The sequence below is a fragment of the Schistosoma mansoni genome, chromosome 1, assembly GCF_000237925.1.
Source record: "Schistosoma mansoni strain Puerto Rico chromosome 1, complete genome".
Taxonomy (NCBI): domain Eukaryota; kingdom Metazoa; phylum Platyhelminthes; class Trematoda; order Strigeidida; family Schistosomatidae; genus Schistosoma; species Schistosoma mansoni.
Genome location: NC_031495.1, coordinates 11,568,599 through 11,587,899, shown reverse-complemented (window position 1 = coordinate 11,587,899; position 19,301 = coordinate 11,568,599). Strand labels below are relative to the sequence as shown.

The 19,301-nt window shown below is 36.0% G+C and overlaps 1 protein-coding gene across 1 annotated transcript in view; it reads left to right on the top strand.

The window, feature by feature from the left end:
- Smp_156140 (putative tripartite motif protein trim9) overlaps window positions 1-17,188 on the top strand; it is a gene marked incomplete at both ends in the record, with an annotated part of 40,886 nt that extends 23,698 nt beyond the window's left edge. Inside the window, 4 exons of the mRNA XM_018793260.1 lie at window positions 4,190-4,328; window positions 5,539-5,769; window positions 15,838-16,098; window positions 17,112-17,188. Of these exons, the coding sequence (XP_018647791.1) occupies window positions 4,190-4,328; window positions 5,539-5,769; window positions 15,838-16,098; window positions 17,112-17,188 (708 nt within the window). The remainder of the gene's footprint in view (window positions 1-4,189; window positions 4,329-5,538; window positions 5,770-15,837; window positions 16,099-17,111) is intronic.
- Between the last annotated feature and the right edge of the window lie 2,113 nt (window positions 17,189-19,301).

Here is a 19,301-nt window from a genome sequence, read left to right as displayed (position 1 = left end):
TATATATAAACTGAATGAGAAGTCTAATGTCGATTAATACCATCTGGAAAAGTAGTGAAACTGAGAAGCGTTGAACTGATAGAATTTTATTGTTGCTATTGACTTAATTTGTTTATGAACTAAATCTAAGTATTTTTAATGATCAACACATATCATCCAACATCAAATACAGTTTATTAGTGGAGGGATATGAAGACTACTGAATGCTATGGAGATCAGGAAACCAACTGAAGTTAGAAAATCATTGAAAACCAGTAAACACTAATCAGGTCGGTCTTTCATCTCAATAACAGTATATTTTTGCTTATAAACATCAAGTGAAGTGACTACATTACTGATATGCTTCAACTAAGTCGGTTTTGCGGTAACGAACGAAGGCCAATGACACAATGACACGATAAGCTAATCTAATCTGTTGTCCCAAGCCCCACTAACTAGATGAAGTCCAAGGCAAAGTAGGGGAATATATATTCCGTAATCAGCCGAGTACAAGCAAGTCATAAGGGGAAAAACTCAAACGTATATATACAGCAACAAATTGTCCTTGGGCATCATTATAAAATAGCACACTCAAAGAAACAATGGACCAATAGCGTCTAAGATAGTTTACAAGTGGGAAATATGACATGAAGGTAAAAAGAGCGCTTTTGGCGCGAAAACAGCTAAATTCAAATTTTCAAAATAAAATTACAAAATCAAGCCATTTATCAAGTAAGTTCAGGGGATTTGACATCCCCAACAATTACATTATATCTCTAGTTAATTTGGAGTGGGATATTATGACCATCGACTAGCTACTTACTGTCTTCCTATTTTTTTTCTGTAAACTTATGGATTGTTCTTTTGTAACGTTCATTTATTATCTTAGGAAAATAGAAAAGGAAAACATCAAAATAAGGAAAAGTAGATTATCTAAACAGATTTTTAGAAATTGCTTACTACTGTATACATATATGATTCACTCATACTTAAGTATTACCAACTGTCATAATCGTTCACTTGTGGCATGTGAGATCTTTTTACCAATGTATTTGATATTTTGTAACTGCCCCCTTCTCTGTTTTTTTTTATTCCACCTAATTGAAACACGAAATTTTTCAGATTTGTACGTGTGGGCGATATCGATAGTTTTGCGTTGTATGTACAGCTGAAGTAAAAAAAACATTATCTTCTTGTCTGGAATAGGAAGTAACAACAGAGTTACTGTCATCCATTAACATGGTAATTTATCCGAGTGAAAAAAATAACGATACAAGAGCAGGCTATGCGACTAGAAAATGTCACATAAACATATTTTGATACATGGATAAATTATATTGTTAAGTTTTAGGATATTTTTTCAAATGAATAGTTCGTTTGACTATTGTCCTTCAGTGGCTCCGGTATCTGACTCCAGGTGGATTTTATGCTGATTGTCATTGAACTATACATGTCAGCTATCCTCGTGTATAACTATCAACATAATCCGCGTTAGCGGATAACGGAGTTAAATAATTCAGATACGAGAATAGATTTTGAATACGTATATTTCATGCACTTATTGATCCAGACAGACAACCAGAGAAGCGAAGTGAAAAGGACGAAGCAAAATGACACGAGATGTTAAGTAGAGGAGAAGGCGAGTGAACCAACTCGTTTCTATCAAGCGTGACTCAATATTTATAGTCAGACAAAAACAAGTTACGGACACATGATGAATAGGGTGAATGGTCAACACACATACGGTCATATAAAAAGTCAGGGTTAATGAGCGAATAAGTGACAGGGTAAATTATGTCTTGAGAAGAATGAATAGATCCAGAGGCTAGAATAACCTATGTGGACTTGACATAGTACCAGCCCCTGCAGTCTCTCATTTATCCAGTGATTAAGCCCAGTTAATTGAGAATGCGAACCACATGTATCAGTCATTCATTATATTTCAATATGATTGTATATTTACTACTAAATAGTATGTGCTGATTTATAAAAAATGTTGGTTAAGTTACATAAAAAAGCATTTACTCTACAGAAGTGATCAATAAAACGGAGTCATAATTTAAGGATCACTTATTCAATGCATAGATTATCGATTATAAGTATAAATTTGACATCAGATGTCTGTAGACAGATTGTGGAAAGCAACTTTTCAAATAGTTTCTGTAAATGATTGAATTAAAGATAACCATTTTACCGTCGAATACAAATTTAGTACATAAACAAAATTTGTCGTGATACCTAAAATGTCATATATTTCAAGTCGACTAAATAACTTCAGTATTGTAATCAAGACAATTTACTCATAGGATGAAATCATTATGTATTGTGAAGCCCCCAAATGCCCTGGTACGGCCGAGAGTGGGGAGAGTTCACTCTTCCTCTCGAAATGCTCTCAGATGGCACGCGTATATAGCCTCTGCCAGGGAAGTCACACTCATTGCCTTCTCGTAACGCCGGTGTTGTTTACAAAATTGAGAGGATGGGAAGCGAATGTCCGGCGCTTTAACCGGGTTGGTGGAAATGGAGGATCCAACCAGGGAAGTTGGAAAACTCTGATTCCAAGCCAATGGTGTACATGGACTCCAGGATCCTGAGGGAACAAATGGTGTATGGATCAATCGTTGGTCACCGGCTACCATGGGAATGCATCTCCTCACGATGCTCCACTGCCTTATGGATCAGATCTTTTGGTCGGAGGCTCCGGGTGCGGCTCCCTACGAAAACCACCTGCTTCGGTTTCGGCGCCGGGTCAGTATCACAGCCCTCACACAAATCAAATGAGATTTGTGCGGTGCATATATGTCTGGTGCCCCTTTGTACCAATATTTATGTGTTTAAATAAATAAGATGAATTTAAACTACTAAATAAATCGTACCGTATTTGCAGGAATTAGAAATTCATTCTTTTGTCTACTGTTTGTATGTTTTGTTCATTTTCTAACTTATCATTATATCTTGATTGTGCACCTCAGGATTTTCAATGTAATCTAAATGAACCTTACTTAACACTGAAGATAAAGCAAAGTTGAACATCATCACCCAAACAACGACTTTACTATAGCATCAAATTACGTTGTAGAGCAAGACAAGCATTAAACAACAGGTGATCTGGAACCCTTCAATGTCCTACGACTAATAAACAGAATACCTAGTTTTAAAATGTGTATGCTACCTTGCTAAAAGTATAGTAGGCCTACTTAACAACAAAGGTTAAATGTTACTATAGTAAACGAGAATTCGGGTAGAGAGAACCAATTTCATAGTTTAATGCAATATTACACAGGTAGTTAGAAAAATATGAAAATCATAGATTAAATGCATCATTTGCACATCTTCTTTGCGTTGTCCTTTACCTACTCCATTATTCCTCTGGTTCTGTTGTTATTTTGATTTCTCTTCGATTCAATTTCTGTTCTCTTTAAATCAATCTTCTGCTTCCAGGCATTCCGTTTGCGGCTACATACTACAGGTATATTCCAGCATAAGTAGCATACACTTCACTTTTCCCCTCCTTTAAACGAAAGTCACTATTCCAGTCGTTCTGCACACCATGCTGCTTTCATCTTTACCGTATTCCATGCCATGCCTCCCACTGAAATGTTAGCCCGCCGTCGCACTGACCCTGTAGTAATGCCGACCTGCCGGGGCATCTAAATCCGATGTCTACCCAGCAACCGGATGTCCCTTTTCTCCCCGTCGACAGCGACTGCTACACCTAATGCCATCCTAACAAAACACTACACTCGACGTCTTCATCCTGCATGAGACCGCATGAATTAACTACTCCTCCCCCGGCCCCGCAACAGTGTCTGCATAATTTCACCCTCTGAGCCTCTCCTTTGGCAGCGACACCAAATGTAGAGAACAAATACTTATATCTGTCAGCACAAGTAGCATACATTACAGTACAAGTAATGCAAGCGTCCCATTCAATAATCTTTTTAATTGGAATTCTACTCTGTTATCGATTTATCGGTGTCCTAGTCCAATTTATGTTCAGTAGATGCTATTCAACTACTTTATATATTCATAAAGTTATTTTAACAATTACCATGAATACACGCCGGTACTTTCTGCCTTTACTGATATATCAAAACATATGATACAATTCTGAGAAATACGATTTTTTCAACTTGTTTTGAACCAGACTTTGACTAACATCTATTTAGTGATGATTAATTCGAATAACCTGTTTATTTTTTCTTTACAGGTTGTCTATACAGGACCTGAATATGTTTGTCGAGTGGAAGGTTTACATTTAAATACAACTTATCGCTTTCGTATTCGATCTACGAATGGGATTGCTCAAAGTGCTTACAGTGATATTGTTGAGATAAAAACAGCTCGTCGTAAGTAAAAAATACATTCTGTATACTTTTAGAAGAAATTTTATAGAATCTGAGTAATAGAAGTTTGTTAAATTCCAAATTGAACTCTTCTACACCTTTCATGAACGCCCATTTAGAAGCAGTTCAAAGATATCCTCATGCGTACATTTTTACTGTTTAGTTTGCGAAGTTCGGAATGAAGATCATTAGGATGGGGAGTTTGCCGAGATCGTAGTAATTTTAATAGTTGAATTCATGAGTTCTATTGAGAATTCGTAACCAGTGGAATCCTATCCCGTATCGGGTAGAGACAAGTATCTACCTCAGACAATATGTGAAGGGTTGCGCAAGATCATAGGTCGATTGAAGTTAGACATCAACACCGTTGGATGTCAGCTCAGTGGTTCAGAGGTTAGGCGTTCGCGCGCAAAACCGAAGGTCCTGGGTTCGGGTTTCGCATGCGGGGTCGTGGATGCGCACTGCTAAGGAGTCTCACACTAGGATGGAACGGCCGTCCAGTGATTCCAGATTTTTAATGGTGGTTTAGCTTACCTTCAGTTATCTTTCATTTGGAAGTGGAACTAGTAGATCTTTCATTAATAATTTTAGGTGAACTAGAAGTGATTGTTTTATGTTTCTTTCTGATTGTTTTATCAGATGACACCTGATTTTAACGTTTCCTCTATTTATTGAGTTTTTATCTATGTGATTGTTAAGCTCATCTCTATTTTTGCTACCAATCAGAAAGAAGGAAATACTCGACTAATCTTTTTTTAGTCATTCATTCACTCCAATATATACTCATGAAGTTTATCTTAGCTTCATTACCTTCTGAGGCCGTACTCAAGGTGTCAATCATTAATTGATTTTGAAAGTTCTCATTATTACATTCCGCATCTCTAACATATATGCATGTATTGTGAATGCATAGATACTTTACTTCCATTTACTCTGTCAATTCATGATGTGGCTTTAGAATAATTAAAAGCCAATACTTCCGGAATTCCAAAAATAATTAATCAGAAATCCATTAGTTTGTAAGTATTTTTATTTACTAGATCTGTACTGTATTTTCAAAAGTACTACTACTATATTCAACATTGCTTGTTCATTAGCTTTGTGTGCATATGTACTCTAGCGACCAAACTCTAAATGTTGTGTTTTTAATTTATTTCATCGCTTATGATTAGTACCTAGATTTATTTCTTAACCCTTATTTTTATCTGTACAGTTGCATCATTTGTTATGAATCCGTTATCTGGACCTATTAGTGGTCTAAAACTAGCATCTGATGGGTGTACAATCAGTGCTCAAGGAGATGTGGAAGATCGTGTTCTCTTGGGTGATGTTGGCTTCTCAGAAGGTATTCATTATTGGGAATGGAATGTTGAACAGTATGATGGCAAAGGACAACCTTCATTCGGAATAGCATTGGCTCAAGTGAGCAAAGATAAAATGCTTGGTAAGTGATTAGTGGTATAATCAGATGAGTTTCTCGCAATTATGGTTTATGAATTAGATTACCTGATCAGATTTCGGTTTGTTTGATAACTTTTGTGATTGTATTCGGGTTTGTAAACGAGCCTGCAATATGGTATTATTTTAAACAGGAAAGGTAACTAGAAAACTACTTCTCATTATGTAGCTTCAAAGTTTTCCTTTCACCTCCGAAACACAAATCTCATAAGAAGAAAACAATGCAGAATATTTTTAGAACAATCAAAATTATAATAGGTTTGAACATGTCACTGTCATGTTATTTTTGGTCAAGGTGTTTCTGTATGACAGTTCACTGGATTTATTTGTGTGCATGATGGTAACGTATGAAAAATCTATCATTTGTAATATGAAGTAATGAGGTCGAAATTCACTCTGAAGAAATGACTTAAATTAAGTCACGAAATGTCAGAAGTACAAATTTTTACTCATTGGACTATCATAAAAATATATTTATCACTATCAATCTTATGAGGAACTAATTGAAAACCTGGTAGTTTTAGGTCAACCTATTTAACCTATATCTTTGAAACCTTATCTTACTTTATAAGCATAGATGGATACAGTCCTAAACATCAATGGAAAGATTCAAACAAACAATACTAAGTGAACTTATCTTACTTTGTTGACAAGTTTACCTATGCAGAATACCGAAGAGAAGACAATCTTTTCTGACTATGGATTATTCGACCAAGGTTACTCGAGTAGAACGAGGTTTTTAGATTGTTTGTTAGTTACATAATGACTATAGCTACTTTAATTAGTACACAAAGTTCGTTTTATCACATGATTTGAATATAAAATATTATGTAATCGGAAAGCGATTTATCAAAGATAAATATAACAACCAGTATAACTTAAGCCAATAAGGTAGATACTGAAAAAAATTAAGTCCGAAGGACTAGTAATTTAGGATTAAACGACCGCACCTTGAAGTAGCATATTGATAGAGATATGCCTTCAGATGTAAAACAGTACTGATATTTTAAAGAAATATAACTTAAAATTAGTTGTTAAATAGAGAAATATGTCACTTCTATTCGTGTTTAGTTAAATCATCCATAACCAGGTATTTAGTTTGGGCATTTCAGATTCTGAAGTTGAACTTATCAGTGTTTTGTGAACACTTATATCCAAATAATTTAAGTCTTCCATTAGACCAAAGAAATAATGTCTTTCAGTCTTAGAATGTAATCATATACTAGATTGACTACCGTTCCCTTCCCTATATTACTTACTTACTTACGCCTGTTACCCCCAATGGAGCATAGGCTTCCGACCACTATTCTCCAACCCACTCTGTCCTGGGCCTTCTTTTCTAGTTCTATCCAGTTCTTGTTCATTCTTCTCATGTCTGTCTCGATTTCTCGGCGTAATGTGTTCTTTGGTCTTCCTCTTCTCCTTTGACCTTCAGGATTCCATGTGAGGGCTTGTCTTGTGACGCAATTAGGTGACTTCCTCAAGGTGTGCCCAATCCACTTCCAGCGCTTCTTCCTGATTTCTTACTCTGCTGGAATCTGGTTTGTTGTCTCCTTCAGTAACTTGTTGCTGATAGTGTCTGGCCATCTGATCCGAAGTCTCTTGCGTAGACAACTGTTAATAAACACTTGTATCTTCTGGATAATGGCTTTCGTAGTTCTCCAGGTTTCCGCCCCATACAGTAGAACTGTCTTGACATTTGTATTGAAAATTCTAACCTTGGTGTTGGTTGACAAATGTTTTGAGCTCCAGATGTTTTTCAGTTGTAGGTATGCTGCTCTTGCTTTGCCGATCCGCGCCCTCACATCTGCATCTGATCCACCGTGTTCATCAATGATGCTGCCCAGATATGTAAAGGTTTCCACATCTTCCAAAGCTTCTCCGTCAAGTGTAATTGGATTGGTGCATATTGTATTGTATCGGAGAGTCTTGCTTTTCCCTTTGTTTATATTGAGACCTACTGCTGCTGAGGCTGCTGCTACACTGGTCGTTTTCTCCTGCATTTGTTGTTGCGTTTGTGATAGAAGAGCCAGATCATCCGCGAAGTCTAGATCGTCAAGTTGCATCCTGCCTGTCCACTGTATCCCGTGCTTTCCTCCAGATGTTGACGTCTTCATGATCCAGTCGATCACCAGGAGAAAGAGAAAGGGTGAGAGTAAGCAACCTTGCCTAACACCGGTCTTTACTTCAAACGAGTCGGTGAGTTGTCCTCCGTGGACGATTTGGCAGTTTAGTCCATCATAGGAGTTCCGTATGATATTGACCATCTTCTCAGGCACGCCGTAGTGTCGAAGAAGCCTCCATAGTGTCGTCTTGTTCACGCTATCAAATGTTTTCTCGTAGTCAATGAAGTTGATGTAGAGTGATGAATTCCATTCGATTGATTGTTCCACAATGATACGTAGAGTCGCGATTTGATCTGTGCACGATCTATCCTTATGAAATCCAGCTTGTTGATCTCGAAGTTGAGCGTCCACGGAATCCTTCATCCTGTTTAACAATACTCTGTTGAAGACTTTTCCTGGTATTGAGAGAAGAGTGATGCCCCTGTAGTTGTCGCACTTGCTCAGATCGCCTTTCTTTGGTATCTTGATGAGAAGTCCTTTTTCCAGTCTGTTGGTACTTGTTCTTCATCTCAGATCTTACTGAAGAGAATGTGGAGTATCTTGGCAGTTGCTGCTACATTTGCTTTCAGTGCCTCTGCCGGGATGTTGTCTGGTCCCGCTGCTTTGCCGCTCTTGATTTGTTTAATGGTTATGCTGATCTCTTCAATTGTTGGTGGGCCAACATCGATTGGGAGGTCCGTGGGTGCTGCTTCGATGTTGGGTGGGTTCAGTGGAGCTGGTCGACTCAAGAGTTCTTTGAAGTATTCTACCCACCTGTTTCGTTGTTCTTCAATGTCAGTGGTTACCTTTCCTTCCTTGCTTTTCACTGGTCGTTCTGGCTTACGGTAATTTCCAGCAAGTTTCTTTGTTGTATCATACAGTTGTCTCATGTTTCCCTCTCTTGCAGCCTTTTCCGCTGTCATCGCTAAATCTTCCACATATTTACGTTTGTCGGCTCTGATGCTCCTCTTCACTTGCTTGTTTGCCTCTGTGTATTCGGCTTGTGCCTTGGCTTTTTTCGCTCTGGTTCGGCTGATATTGATTGCTGCCTTCTTGTTCCTCCTTTCTTCAGTTTTATCCAGTGTACCAACAGTGATCCATTCCTTGTGATGGTGCTTCTTTTGGCCCAGAACCTCTTGACATGTTGAAACGATTGCCTCCTTGATACCTTTCCAGTTGCTCTCCATGGTAGTTCCCTCTCCATTGAGTAGATCATGAAAGGCCTCGAACCTGTTGCTGAGGGCTATGTTGAATTTGTTGAGTTTGTCAGCACCTCGAAGAAAGGCCGTGTTAAACTTTTGTGATGTTGTCCGCTCCATTGTCCAGTGCTTCTTGAGTTTTAGTTTCATCTTGGCGACCAGCAAATGGTGATCGGATGCTATATCAGCTCCTCTTCTGGTTCTCACATCCTCCATCGTCCTCCTGAACTTTTTGTTGATGCAGATATGGTCGATTTGATTCTGTGTAGTGTGATCCGGTGAAATCCAAGTGGCTTTGTGTATGTTTTTGTGTGGAAATATGGTGCCACCTATGACCAGTTTATTGAAGGCACATAGATTTGCAAATCTCCCACCATTTTCGTTCCTTTCTCCCAGTCCATGTTGTCCCATAACGTCTTCGTATCCAGTGTTGTCCTTTCCAACCTTGGCATTGAAATCTCCCATCAGAATGGTCAGGTCCTTGGTTGGGCACTTCTCGAAGATCGACTGCAGCCTATCGTAGAATTGGTCTTTAGCGTCTTCATCGTAGTCGTTGGTAGGCGCATAGCATTGGATGACGTTCATTGTAATGCCCTCTCTCTTTGTTTTGAAGGAGGCTTTGATGATCCTTGGTCCATGAGATTCCCATCCAATAAGTGCATTTTGTGCTTTTCTGGACAGCATCAGTGCCACTCCTTGTGTATGTGGGGCATTTTCTTCTTCATGACCGGAGTACAACAGAAGTTCTCCTGAAGACAGTCGTTGTTGTCCAACCTGCGTCCAATGCGTTTCACTGATTCCAAGCACCTCCAGATTGTATCTTCTCATTTCTGCAGCAATTTGGAAGACCCTTCCGGTCTCCCACATTGTCTGGACATTCCATGTACCTATAAAAATTTTCGCTCTGGTTGTAAGAAGGTGCATCGGCCTCATGACTTCCGAAGGAACTCGGCTTTCATCATGAAACGTCATAATTATTCCTTCTACTCCCAGGGCAGAGTTTGAATGGTTCGAATAATTTTTTCTGGTTAGCGTTTTTTTAGCGAGTTGATTTTCTACGGGATGGGGTCGCTAACCCCATGCCCAACCCTCCTCCTTTACCCGGGCTTGGGACCGGCAGTAACCCCCAGAGGAGCTACAGGCGGAGTAAATAAGTTGACATCATTAATAAAATTGTATAACAATGTTGATTATAATTGACTGACTATTGTTTTTGGATAATCATTTATTTTAGTCATTTTAATGTGAAAAGAATTTGATACAGATTGACTCGATTTCTTCTTTCGACATTCTGATAGTTGTCCTTGACTTGTTAGTTTAGTTCATATCATGCTTTAATTTTATACGTGATAAGTTGCATAAATCATTTGGAAAATGAACAGTCTATTTTGAAGATATGTTTCATCATAAAGTAACGTCAACTTGAGGAACCATTGAAAATTTGATAGTGGACAGTTCATAGACGATTGATTGTAGATTGAAAGCCTTCAGAAGTCTGACTTCCCCACCTTACACATGATTGAACTCAACATTGTCATGTCTTATGAGATGCAGGATTTACTATTCAGTCACTAATGGTTCACATTACCCATGATCAAAACTTACGACCCTAAATAAGTGGTCTTCAATAAAAACTGTTGAAATCATATTTGTTTGTTCAAAAAGTGCAACTGTACAATAAATTTGATAGGGATCGTACAATTTGTGAATAGTTTGGATTATAATTATTCCATGCATGATATATCGGTTCATAAAGGTGTTATAGCTCATGACCGAGTGGATGCCCTGTTAATGTATAATGTGATGAGACTGCCAATTAGAGAACAGCGAATTATCGATCGGACCAATGACACACGAAAACCGTACGAGCAGTCTACAGTACTTATCGGTCCTGCTTTCTGCTTAGCCCAGCCAGTTAAGTCCAGAACAGCCTCTGTGGTATGAATCATTATATTTCAAACATACAGAGTTTATATACCAGTCAAACAGACGACATCGTACCAATAAAATAGAAAATAATATATGTACAAGATTTAGCCAAACGTGGCTGTAAGTAGGGGAGATAGTAAATAACAGACAGGGCATAATTCAGGAACGGCAAATCATATAACAATAGTTTACAGTTCAAAATAAAGCTTATGATAAGAGGGACATGAATATGAATAGTTTAGTTATTTAGCAATTATACGATAAAAATATATGCACAGTATTGGTTTATAAATAGATCCCAAAGTTACCATTCAGCATCCTTATCGGGGCATAGCAATAGAAGATCCAGTTTGATCCAAGCAATATAAACAACTCAGCTCTTTTTGAGGTTGGTCTAAAATAGTTTAAATAATTGTCCAACATTTCAATCAATCAAACAATGGCCACCCTAATCTATCTATCGGCAACAGATAGTTAAAATTATCACTGGTTATTCTAGTTAGTCTAACTATTAGAAAAACAAACAAACTTGGATGACCTTATCTAATGACTCATTTATCACAATAAATATGAAATAGCAATTACCATTCAATATCACAAAAGCCTATGATCACGAAAATAGATTCTAATCACATATTTCTTATCATACAAAGTCATCTAGGCTAAAAATACTTAAAAGTTCGTTTTAATTGATATGGAGACTATATGCTTAAATACAATTTACAGTTGATAAGACGTCAACAATATGCGTGTATACATGAACTCATTCCTAAAGTCTAATCAGAACGTGACAATCAAAGAAATAAGAAATATCACTTGAAATCATTACTTATGAAGATTGTGTATATTAATGGTTAATGTTTGTGATTTAACTTTTCTTGTTGAGCTTTCCAATCTATAATATAAGGTCATAAATGTACATAGATCAATGGGATTAAACTATATCGGACTATAACATACTTAAACATTAAATTCTTATCAGTATAAGTTGAGAGCATCGAATTTGATCAGATTCAGACATAATATCAATCCATAACATGTATGTTTTTGAACGGAAATTTATAAATGTTAGAAATCAGTGATTGAAGACTTTGTGTAGTTTAGCTGAATATCATTGATATTAACGTAAATGCATTCCATCTTTATCTTTTCATACTTATATATCGAGTAATCCCGTAGATATTTTCCAGAAAAAAAACGAAAGCTTTTTAATTGAGATCATGAATTGATTGATGTTAGACCACCATTGAAAACCTGGAAGCACTAGACGACCATTTCGTCCCAGTATAGGACCTCTCATCAGTGCGTACTCACGGTTCCAGTATTCGAACCCACTGCCTTCAGTCTGACGCATGAACGCCTAGCCTTTAGACCACTGAACCGGCATCTAACGGCGTTAATGTCTAACTTCAACCAATCCACAAAGTCGATCGACACATCCACCATTGTCTTCAGTGAGTTAATATCTCACAACAGACCCGATTGAACTCCACTGATCACTGCTTCTCACCAGAACTCGAGGAAATACCTCTTGAAACCAGTCACTAGTGAGCATATGTTGATTATTATCAGAAGGAGTTTTGTGTAGATCTTAATAATTTTATATTTGAATTCATGAGTCGATTGAAGTTAGACATTAACACCATTGGATGCCAGCTCAGTGGTCTAGAGATTAAGCGTTCTAGCGCGAGACTGATAGGTCGTGAGCTCGAATCTCTGGAGGCGGGATCATGGATGCACACTGCTGAGGAGTCCCGTAATAGGACGAAATGGCCGTCTAGTGCTTCCAGGTTTTCCATGGTGATCTAGCTTCAATCGACTCATGATCTCAACTATTAAAATTACTATAATATCCACAAAAACCCATCCTGTTATTTAGTTTCAAATAATATTTCCCTTTTAAACCCGATTGGTTAACCTATTCTATTCTACTGAAATTTTACCAATTATATTATGACCTTATTATGCTACCGTATAGTTTGTTTTATTCACCTTAATGTTAAAATCATAATTATAATTTGGTTATTTGGGAGAAGAAGAAGTAAGTGATTTGCTTAAGGCAAAATTTTAATCTCAAGGGATAATGAAAAAAATTTCTCCTAATTGAATAACTTTCAATTTAAATGAAAAAAAAAGAGAAAAAACAGAACAACAAACAGAACATCATTAAAACGAGTTTATCAAAACTGTCAATTTTTATTTGACTTTTTTTTATCTTATCAAAAGCTATACAAGTGAATAAAATTGATCGGACATAATTCTTATTGTAAGCTAGGGGAGTTGGAAAATCCTGATTCCTAACCAATGGTGTACATGGACTCCAGGATCCTGAGGGAACAAATGGTGTATGAATCAATCGTTGGTCACCGGCTACCATGGAACTGCATCTCCTCACGATCCTCCACTGTCTTATGGATCAGACCTTTAAGTCAAAGGCTCGGGGTGTGGCCCCCTAGGAAAACCACCTGCTTCAGTTTGGGCATCTGGGCAGTATCACAGCCCTCACACAAATCAAATGAGATTTGTGAGGCGCATATATATCTGGTGCCCCTTTGTACCAATATTTATGTGTTTAAATAAATAAGTAAATAAAGCTTATTACAAGTTTAATTGAAAATAATAATGAATATACATGTATGTATAACCCATTGAAATCATCTTATTTCTATACAATAACAGGTATTGATTACAGTATACAATGTAATCTATTTTTTTGGAAATTGATTATGTCATTTAACTGATTGTATTACATAGTGTTTTCAAGTAGATACAATATGAGTTAAAGTCCAAAAATAACGTAGAGATATTCTTATTATAAACTGTTTTTTTATTTTTTAATGTTTCCTCATTTGAATTTTGTTTGTTTCTATAGAAATACGACTAGTTATTTTAAGTTTCACATTATGGAAGTGTAAACATGATAAATTAACTTTGAAGTCACAATGATAACCATGTATCTGACTGTTATAATGAACTGTACTATAGATACTGAGATTTACTCTGGTGGTAATAATAATGATGACAAATCATTGTATACTACTTAAAATATTAGAGTGATCTAAGTGAAATAAGTACTATAGAAGTATTGCACATAATTAATATCTTTGGGTTTGATGCTAGAGCAACAAATTTTTAAGCGAAACTAATACCAATTGTGAGGTTTTATATAGCAGATGGGAATTGATTGGTCTAACTGTAAATTAACGTTGTTTAGATGGTTTAGAGTACTTTTTAAAGCGAGATTTAGCTATCAATCCAGTTAAATATGCATTACCGTTTAGATACATTAAAATAATAGGATCATCTTCATTATGCTAGAGTTAATTAGATAGTTTAAATTATTCAAAAAAAACATTATTATAGTCATAAGCTTTATAACTTGTCTAGAGAAAAGATTAACTACAAATATTTAACAGTTTAGATCATGAGTCAATTGAAGCTAGATCACCATAGAAAACCTGGAAGCATTGGACGTCCGTTTTGTCCTATTGTGGGACTACTCAGCAGTGCGCATCCACGACTCCACCTCGAGAGATTCGAACCCAGGACCCATCAGTCTCGCGCTCGAGCGCTTAACATCTAGACTACTGAGCCGGCATCTAACGGTGTTAATGTCTAACTTCAACTGATCCTGGATGGTTTGGTAGTGGAGCTTTCATCGTCCTTCTGAACGGCATCACCCGAAGTTTGTGCCGATGATGTCGTTCAGAAGGATGATGAAAGCTCCACGACAAAACCATCCAGCTCAGAGAACGAAACTTCATCAAAATTTCAGCAGCCATGTCACCTTTAAATTCCATATTCATAAACAAAGTTTTCTTGTATTTATTTTTATTTATTTAAACACATAAATATTGGTACAAAGGGGCACCACATACGTATGCGCCACACAAATCTCACTTGATTTGTGTGAGGGGTGAGATACTGCTCAGGTGCCCAAACTGAAGCAAGTGGTTTTCTTAGGGGACCACACCCGGAACCTTTGACCCCAAAGGTCTAATTCACAAGGCAATGGAGCATCGTGAGGAGATGCAGTCCCATGGTAGCCGGTAACCAACGATTCATTCATACGCCATTTGTCCCTTCAGGATCCTGGAGCCCATGTGCACCATTGGTTTGGAATCACGGTTTTTCAACTCCACTAAGTAGACTTTCCGTGTCCACCGAGCCGGTTAAAGCGCCGGACATTCGCTTTTCGTCCTCTCAATTTCGTAAACAACACCCTCACCACGAGAAGGCAGTGAGTAGAACTTCCCTGACAGAGGCTATATACGCGCGGCCATGTGAGAGCATTTGGAGAGGGAGAGCGGACTCTCCCCCACTCTCAGCCGTACCAGGACATTTGGTGGCAAACCAACTATGCACTCTTCAGATAACCTCACAGTGACTATCCCCCAGGTGATTATTATTCAGTCTATTATTATGACCTTTGTGTGTTTGTCGCTTTTCTTCATATTAGATTATTATTCATGAAGGATGTCTTAAAATTAGAATACACATCGGAAATATAAGAATTACTATTTTGTTTCCCTTTTTTCTTTTCTATGTTTTGTATCTAACGTAAAAATTAAAAAAAAAACATGTTATTTCAATGAAATGAATACCATTTATTATGTATATATCCTGAATCTAGAATTCCAATGAAGATTGAATTACTTTCCATTGAAATTTCAATGATAGTCATTATACTTAATTCATATAAAATAAATTATAGAAAGCGAAAACCTGGTATAGAATTGAGAACAATTTTTTTGATTTTTATATTCTAATAATAATGATAATCTACCTTTTTATTTGATATTATATGTATGTTTCTAATAGGTCAAGATGAATTTGGTTGGGCAATGTACTTGAATTCTAAACGTTCATGGTTTCTTCATCGAGGTGAACATAGAGATCGTACAGATGGAGGTATTAAAATAATACAACAAGAAATAAATGATAAAAATAGTACACAGAATACATCCTTAATAACAACTATAATTGGTGTACGATTTGATTGTGAACGAGGTCATTTAGCTTTTTATTTAAATGGTGAACCACATGGTCCTATAGCTTTTACAAATTTAAATATAAAACAAGGTGATAAATCAAATCAAGATGGAGACAATAAAAAAAAATTAAATATATTCTATCCTGCAATTAGTTTAAGTCACTATACACGTGTTCGATTAGTATCCGGTTTAGAGGTACCAAGTGAAAGTGAAGATTCAAGTGATTCTTCAGAAGCAGAATATGATTTATCTTTATCAACTCCTCAGTTCCATTTCAACTCTACAGGTTCCAAGCATTATCCTATTGACCATAATGATAATAATAATAATAGTAGTAATAATGAATCTGAAAATAAGAACATTGTGACTTATCCGTTACCTACCTGTTTAGTTCGTTCAACAACTGCGCCATGTATTAGAAAACCTTCAAGTCCTGATACATTACTAAGACTACCCAAGAAATCAACTGTATTACCGAAACTCATTACATTCAGTCGCAGTTAGCATGAATAGACAGTATGTTCCAAACAAGTTCCTTTTGTTCAAGAAGATATCCGAGATCAATTATTTATATTTCAAAAAGGATTTTCAGCATATTTAACATACATTTACTTGTTCATAATAAATTAACAATTGCAAGTCTTTTTGGTTCCTATTGCATTTTGCCAATTATCTGTAAAACTCTTGGTTAATTTTGTATATAATTTTAAATACATACCTGCTCAGGTAAGTTTCTTTTTAGAACAGTTGTGAATTATTTTGTATCTTAATCACTGTCTAATGATCTACTTTTCAATAAAATATAATGAACTTTATTTAACTGCAGACAATTGTATCAAGGTGCTGAAATAAAGACCCTTCACATTTTCTAAAGTTTTTTGAGAACAATACAAATGAATATTGTCTTAAAAGTGTAAATCCCTTAAAATCACCCATGTTAGAGTGGGTTTTTTTCTCTTAATTTCATTTTGTATCATATGTTTACCTGCTTTGAATTCTTAACATTCAGATTGAATTTAAATCATCATGTACAGAAATTGTTTATTGTCATTACTAAACTATTTGAAAAAATGCTTTACAAAATTGTTTTTTTCTTGTCAGGTTACTTTAATAATTTTTTAGTAGTAGAAAAAACAAAACTAAAAAATAATCGGAAATTACGTATATGGTTTGTATGACGTTTTCTCTAAATATAAATCAACAAATTATAACATTAAGCCTGTTGAATATTCTATCTCATATCCAGATTATTGTATAACCTTTGCTATTGCTTCGACTATATAGTACCGTCTGAGTAAGCTATGAAGTTTGGTTATCGTATATTGATTGCAATTCTACTCATAAAATGAACGAATATATTTAAGTGAAAATCAAGTTTCTCGAGCTTTATATGTTACAATCATTTCACGAATAGAATTCTGAATAAAAATATTTAGTAATAATTAGGGCTTTTCGTCCATGCAAACAGGAGATGGGAATCAACGCAATATACAATAATAAAATCTATGAAAATGAATATATATATTAGGAATCTATACTCTTATATATTAGTTAAATCAAATATGAGAGTTGATTAAGGTTTAAACTCTTGTTTCTTTTCGTAATCTTACAGTAATAAATCGAAATACGTTTTTTAATAGTTGAAAGCATGAGTCAATTGAAGCTAGACCAACAAGGAGAACCTGGAAGCACTGGACGGCCGTTTCGTTCTATTGTGGAACGCTTCAGCAGTGTGCACCCATGATCTCGCCACGTGAGATTCGAACCCAGGACCTACTAGTATCGCGCCAGATCACTTAACTGATAGACCACTGAGCCGGCATCCTATGGTGTTAATGTCTTTTTTTACTTTTTTCTAAAACTTGAATGTATCTCAGAACTAAATTTATTAGCGTTACGTTATCAGTTCAATAAACCGTTATTGATTAATTACTGGGTACATAACCAATTTTCAGATGATCAAAATAAATTTTATGAACTATTCGACAAAAGAAAATAACATTCCTATAGAAATGATGATGATTTCTAAAGTTAGTTTGAAAGACCAAAATTTCAAGTGGACTAGTACATACTTGACTTTCATATAAGTTCATTTGGAGCAGGTTAAACGCTCATAGCATTATCGTTTATAAGTTATTGATATATCTGGGTATGATGATTGTATTTGTAACCAATTGTAAAAAGTTTATTAAGGATTAATCATATGTTCCTGTTGTCTCTAGTTCCAATACAAAAATTATTAATGAATTCACATAATCATTTTGAATAACAATTCCTTATCAAAACAACAGCGGAACTTAATGTAAATTTCATTATATACAGGTCATAGGATCAAGCTCATCCAAATACTTTAACCAAGTAAAGATCATTCACAAAAATATTTTATCCCCTTAACCTATAATCAAGCCATAGTGTGTGATCTCTTCATAAATTCTCTTGTGACCTCTATTTTACATGATAGGGGAACAGAATTTTACGACTAAGCCACGTTTTGTCATCTAGCATCGAGTGAAAACAGTGTCCGATAGGTGATGGTGTTATAGACAGCAACTCGGATATGATGTAAACGTAGTGTGGATAGTCAGTGATCGATAGAAAAAAAAATCAAGTTTAAAGTTTATTATAAGAAATATGTTCTGCCACACATTCATATGATCGCGAATTCATTGATACCACACATATGAAGCTATTGTATCCGCGTCTCTTATTCTTATGCTTGAAAGAATGAGGAACCATTGCAATTTCCACGACGCGAAGTAAGAACATCAAAACCGGTGCAGTTGAAGATTTACTAATCCCAAAACACGATGACGACCCTAGTCGAAAATACACTCATTAATATATTGATTGTACACACATTCAGACTATCAATTAGGATGAAATCACATATATGAAATATACTCAGAATTATAGCAAAACTACATGCTGTCTATCATGATGTGCATAGTTCATGCTAATTTAATACAAGAATATTGCATCTTTAACAAACACAACATTCAAATGAATTATTGTTATACCGAATAAAATATCAGAATGGAAAACAAAACAAATACTATACTGAGTAATAATATCACATTGAATTGAAAATCCCGTCATTTCAGTTGTCTATCGGTTTGGTCGAGGTCCACTCGAGTTACACGATAATAATGTGGTCTCCAAGTTTACGTTTAAGTCACACCTCACAGGTAATATCTAAATTGGTTTATCCTATCTCTATGAAAACGATGCTGACTAAATTTACACTTTTCACAGTTGAAATCATGAGTCAATTGAAGCTAGACCACCATCGAA